Source organism: Zootermopsis nevadensis, unplaced genomic scaffold (assembly GCF_977971745.1).
Source record: "Zootermopsis nevadensis isolate Lab colony 2312 unplaced genomic scaffold, Znev_1.0 Znev_ptg000045l, whole genome shotgun sequence".
In the NCBI taxonomy this organism is placed as follows: Eukaryota; Metazoa; Arthropoda; class Insecta; order Blattodea; family Termopsidae; genus Zootermopsis; species Zootermopsis nevadensis.
Window position 1 is genome coordinate 2,101,943 of NW_028259177.1, and position 6,171 is coordinate 2,108,113.

At 37.3% G+C, this 6,171-nt stretch overlaps 2 protein-coding genes across 3 annotated transcripts in view; one reads left to right on the forward strand and one right to left on the reverse strand.

Annotated features, from left to right (window-relative positions):
* Nucleotides 1-6,171, reverse strand: part of LOC147871627 (kelch-like protein 10) — a 128,746-nt gene that overhangs the window by 56,503 nt on the left and 66,072 nt on the right. The gene's annotated exons all lie outside the window — the stretch shown is intronic.
* On the forward strand, nucleotides 610-3,122 carry LOC147871628 (uncharacterized). 2 transcript variants are annotated; one of them, XM_087360527.1, is made up of 3 exons: nucleotides 610-771; nucleotides 1,505-1,723; nucleotides 3,051-3,122. In XM_087360527.1, exons 1-3 carry the CDS (start codon nucleotides 613-615, stop codon nucleotides 3,081-3,083), a joined length of 411 nt encoding a protein of 136 aa, XP_087216653.1. In that variant the 5' UTR covers nucleotides 610-612; the 3' UTR covers nucleotides 3,084-3,122. The 2 variants fall into 2 exon arrangements, with proteins under 2 accessions (XP_087216653.1, XP_087216652.1); XM_087360526.1 differs by lacking the exon at nucleotides 3,051-3,122 and having other exon boundaries at nucleotides 1,505-2,270.

The window sequence follows — 6,171 nt, forward strand, 5'->3', positions numbered from 1 at the left end:
CATTACTCATAAGTGGACCTAATGGTACAGTCACGTGATTTTTGCCAGAGAAATTACTTTACTTCAATTCGAAAAACTACGCTAGAGGTGGGAGAGTCGAATTTGTGCAGAGAAGGTTTTATGTAATTTTTAATTTACTAAAAGCTAAGAAATGCCGTGGAAGCATAAATAAAGGAAACTTTTGATTCTTCGTCCTTGAAAGACTCCACATTCACGTAAATAACTCTGACGGCGTCCGGCATTTCCTTTGCGAGCGAGAATGAGGCACGCAGGCATTCGACTGCGTATTTGCCCTTAAAACACACGCACGGAGAGAGAAATTAGCAAATCAAAATGACCCAGGTCTGAATGTCGGCAAAAACTCGTCTAGAAAACCGGATTTTCCTCGGTTCTTCCGGGCTAATTCCCCGATGAGAGCCGAGAGAGCGTTTTTAATGAACGCGATACTGTAACAACTTATTATTAACAAAGACAAACATTATTCCGAGGTAAATAACAAGTGCTGGGTGCTGGAGTGTCCCTAAGTGACGCATAAATCATCGATCAAAATACGCAATTGCAAATCTTGATCACAGGGATTAAAATATTTGCACTTTCACTTTACAGTACCAGATGTGGAAGAACATCGCCAAGATTCTGGCGGTGGTGGCCATTTTCTTTGGCCTGTATAACCAGGCCACGGCTGTTTATGCAGCAGTCAGGGATGCGCAGACAGGCACCGACAGCTTCAGGTTGATGGTGGCGGCGTTTGTCATCGCCTTATGTTTCGTGGTAAGTGACACGTAGTCTTTGGTTCCTGTGTTCGTTGCTCGCACGCCCTTTCTGTTCCTGCCTAAGCCTTGAACGATCTACGAGATTCTTTGCCGCGAAGATCCTGTGACCTTTGACATGGTCACATTGCGCAGAAATGTAAATTATTTAAAAGAAGGCGAAAGTGGAGACAGAAGGAAACCAAAATAAATCAGTGATAATAAGATAAATGGCAGAGAGTGCAGCATCTAACAAGTAGGGAAATTTGCTTTCAAGTGCCTAGGATCGGCATTAAGTGAAGCAAATTGGAGCGAATCATAATTTCGCTTAACTGATGAGACAATTTAATTAGTCTGCATGTCATAAAACCTCGCTGACCGGCCCGAACATTCCGCATTCTTTATAAACTAAATGAAGTCAGTCTTGGAATGTGGCGAGATCCCGGAGATCGAAGGAAGTCTCCGAATCACATGTTCTTTCCTTTAATAGGGCTTTTTAAAACTGCTTGTAATAAGCAGACTCCAGTTTAAAATATGAGGACAGGACCAAGGGATCTTCATCTGTTTTACTTTGGCCTGCCATTTTAAGCCGCTAATCTACTGCACAGAATTGTAAGTACAGCAGAAACAATACAAGAGCATAATTTCGATTCACTCGCGTAACTTAAATCAACATTTAATTTCAGATGAAAGTTAAGAAATGCCTTATTTCTTATTTTTGATTTGTTTTCTTTCTGTTTTGTTCCGTGCCCCAGTGTTGTCGGGCTTACGTCTGTTGGCACCGCCTTCGGTGTCGTCACCGCCTTGGGTGCAGGCTCTACCGGGTTCCCTTTTTGTGCAGCGTAGAGGTGTTCCATCTTATTATTAAGATTGGAATGTCTCTTGCATCCGTCATAACAGCCATAATTGGCTCAGTCATACACCTGATGATGGAGTTGCACACCAATCCTAACAACGCCACGACGACTTCCCCGGTAAGATCGAGTCTTGAGCCATACACGGCTCAACAGTGCGATGACTAAGCCACGTCTTCGCCGCCGTCAGAACCTCAAATGTCGCCAATAAATCTGACTTCTTTATTAATTCTTCACATGGAATTGTACACTGACCCATGGAAGAGGAACCCCAAAACGCACGTTTTAACGGAGCCTCGTATTCGAAATTGCATTCGAAGAGCCCCGTCGCTACCGGGTCCAATCTTCTGCGACTTTAATACAATTTCACAGGCTTCTCATATTCCAATACATTTTAATTATTCTTCCTTGTTCTGGGCCCCGCAAGGAGTTTCCTCCCTTGTGGGTTCCTAACAAACATGTTTTGATTGATTTCTATTCGACACGTGCTGTATGCCCCACCCATCCCTCCATTCCATAAGCAAAAACTTCATTCGCATCAACTGAGTGAGATTTCGGGTTCTCACGGCGAGAAGTGTGAAGATGGAGGCAGCAAGTACCACAGAAGAGTCTGTAAACTGATTCCAAATTATCACTGCGCATCAACCCACAAGATAACCATTTGAAACCAAAAAACAAAGCGGGATCACTTTGGCTGATGGTCAAATTGTCTATTTTCTTCTCGGGGTGGGAGAGGGGGGAACTCGAGTTGAATTAAGGGGCAATGCGGGGAAGTAGAGGACTTTCTTTACACAGAGCTGGAGGGAGGGAACGCCGCTGAGTGGAGTCTGTTATTTCTACGCAAATACGAAGGCTATCATGTTTCAGAAATAAATGCTTTTCTAGAAAGTGGGAACCTAGAAACGTATTATTGAATTGACGTACGAGAATCCTCCTTGAGAAGCTGGTGGTGGCTCAGCTGGCTTAGACACTATCTGCAATTTATTTGATAGAAGATTCCCTCTGGGGATTGTTCTCAGCCACGTTAAAACAGACCCCGATTCTTTAAATATACATAATGTATGGAAATATTTTTTAAGCTTTCTATAATTTAAAATAATTGCACATTGAACGATGCATTTTGCAAAGTTGTGTCAGAATTACCATTTTTGAGCTTTCCACATCATTGAATAGTCATTTTAGATAATAAGAAAGATGGCAAAAGCACTGATTGCAGTAACGTAACAGAAAGCGTTTGGAAGTTTCTTTATGGTGTTGATGTCTAGCAGATTCACCATGTAACATAAGAACCAGAAAATTATTTAAACATTTCTGATCCCTTTCATTTCATTTACCATATATCAGATGTAAATGCGGTACTTTCAGGTTAACTGTAAAATATTTCTGCCAGTCTGGTTTTTAAACGTGACTTTATTATTAGGAAGTAAATTTTATCTTGTATTTGCAGGCACCAACAGAGACCACCTGGACCGAAGTGTAATGTTCTCTTCACATTTGACTGTATTAGGACATATTGTACCTCAATATTATTATTTAAACAAATAATTTAAAATAACTGCACTTGCAAATATCTGTAAATTATGTTGGAAGGAAAAAGAAGTTCCATTGGCATTGCCGACATTCTAAACTGTGATATATATTTATTTATTTATTTATTTATCAAGCCAATACTTACGTAGGATTGGAATAGCAGATCTTTGGTCTCCTTCTTACGCAAGCAGAATTAAATCTTATGAGTGTTTAGGTACGTCAGTGCTAGTTGTCAAAACTACAGAGGACAATCCTAATGCAACTATAATGACTCAAAGGAACATAGTTTAGCTGTAGATACTTTCTCTTTTAGAGAACTGCGTGATGAGTCTGCTTGTATAATTCAAAAATATCTTTTGAAAAAATATTTCAAATATTCAGTGTGAAATAATGATAACAATTTTTTATACTTGTACGAGTAAGCGCGTGACGCTCCGTGACAGCATAGCTGTAAAGTTGTTGCACCATATCATTACTGTATTGAATTTAAAGTCTTAGAAAATTTAGCTTTGCAACTCGTCGTTGGATATTATATGGTTACGCCATTGTTAAGTACGTGATTCTAAATGGAGGTCAGCAGCACATGAACTGATTCCAATATTGAAATTGAATTTTTTTGTGGATTATGTAATGTATTTATCTTGATTCTCTTGGTTTGTCGGTGAGTTTTACTGGTTCCTTTATTACTGACGTACTTTTCATTACTTCTCATATGGGTAAAGGTGATTTGTTAATGAGATCACACGTGATGTTGGGAACGATGGTAAAGTAAATTCTCTCAAGTTGGTGCTTGTGTGTTTGAGAGATTGCATGATAGTGGAAGAAGGGTTCAGTATAACTTAACCTATATATATATATATATATATATATATATATATATATATATATATATATATATATATATATATATATATAGTTATTAGTTTGTTTTATGGTTCACTTGAGTTATTAAGGCAAAGCCTTGATTTTATTTAGTTTCACGTAGTAATTAACTAAAATTTCTGTATTTCTAGGACTGTCAGTGAACTGACACCTTATATGTGTGTAACTACAGTTACTTAATTTCCCATTATTTATTACAGTTACGAGTATATTATTTAGTTTTTAACTTTAATATTGGTTCCATATGAACTGTCTCAGGCAGTATAACGTATTATGTATTTGCAGTGGCTTAATGGTTGGTTTTTTAGCCAAGGCGCTCCAATGTTTATTTGGGGCTTGCTGAATATTTTCGAAGAGTTCCTATTCTTGTAAACACTGCCGTTAGGCTAAGTCGTCGTGCCTCTGTTCTCCTAGAGACGCATGCAACGTGTTCTGTTGAAATTCATTCAATTGTATGTGTTGGGTATTCAGTATTATTGATACGCTCGTCCAGATCCTTCAAAATATTCATCCTCTTGGGTCTTGGATAACACCGAATAGGACCTCAGTGTAATAACATTACATATTCCCATTTGCATTCACACGATCTCAAACTTATGTGATTATATTTAAAATACCAATTAAATGGGCTGTGATACATTTAATATATTCATTGTGGGTGATATAAAAATAAGACTGAATTTCTAGATGAATAATAAATTATTCACAGATATTGAACAAAAATATTTAAGTCTAGTGAAGAAACCTATCTTTGTGCCATGACAATTTTTGGGCAAGTCAGGACCACATCAGTATGAGGTGCTCGCTGTTTTGTGCTGGAAATGCACAGCAGTAGAACTTTGTCTAGTATTAAAATATTTATTAAACTATTGAGGTCTCCTCTCCATTTTAGTGCACATGTTAGAGTACAAAATGTGACTAGTTGATGCATGTGAAAGTGAGCTGGTTTCTGAGAAAGGAGCGAAAGCAAGTTCATTGAGCAATGACATTTTTTTTAAAATTCAAAATTGTAAAGTATTTTGGTCTTCATTTAAAGGGGAAAGAGATTAAGGCTTTTTGTCTGGATAGAGAGAAATAAAGTTTTTTCTTCAGTCAGGTCAGAAATTTGAAGCCGTGGAATTGTGTAAGAAAATGCCATTTTATATTGCATTCAGTCGATTATCAAATTTATACCAAGAAATTGCAGTCTTGCTGATATTGTGGACATAATTGTAATAATATTATTCTCTTTCACGTGTTTTCTCAGAATCCATATCAAAGTCATATCGAATCACTAACTGATGTTTTGGTCATTTGAGATTTTAGACTATAGATAATTTTATAACACCATTTCTTATGATATCTTTGAGTGAAGATGCTCTTAGCAAGCTGCTGTGATATAATACTGTTTATTTCCATTGTGTTCTTGGCCACTGGCACCAAAACAAATTTGCCATTAATATATAATAGAAGCATTTGTTTTCTACATTATAAGAAGTGTGAATATTTTACCAAGTTTACTAGTATATCAGTTAACAGCTACAGCGAGTTTGGTCTTTGATTATTCTTGAGGAGCATCGAATCGCAATACAGTCACTGAAATTAGTACTAAATGATTTAATAAGAAGTCTTGATCGAAATAAGTAATTCAGAAATTTTATTGTAATGTACGGGTATTTGGACCAGTCGTTTGGGTGTTCTGCAAGAAAGTAAAAGGCATTGAGTGTCCGTTCCTATCCAAACATTGGTTGCTAGTGGTCATGTATTGTGCAATTTCCAAGTGATACTCATGTTGTATTATTATTAAGTTAATTACCTTGCGTATGTGTTATTTTCTTTGTTTCTATGTACAAAATACAGGATGTCATTTTATATTTCTCAAGAGCAATGTCAAAGAAGTCAATAGAAACAAGAGAACAATATATTGTATTTTTGTACAAGCATTCCAGTGCTTTTCGCCTGTTTAATATTGTTTCTAACAAAATAAACTTCGTTCTGTGTTTCTTTATTTTCGTGCTCACTGTTCCTTCAACCTACCTATAAGAAATTGTGGAAGTGACTGACTGAAGAGACTTCATTCAGGTGGTCATTGAATTTAGAAATGCCTTTCCCCCCTGAACCCCTCCAACAGTCCAGGGACGTGTTGGTCATAACGCACTTCGGAACAACATCAATAC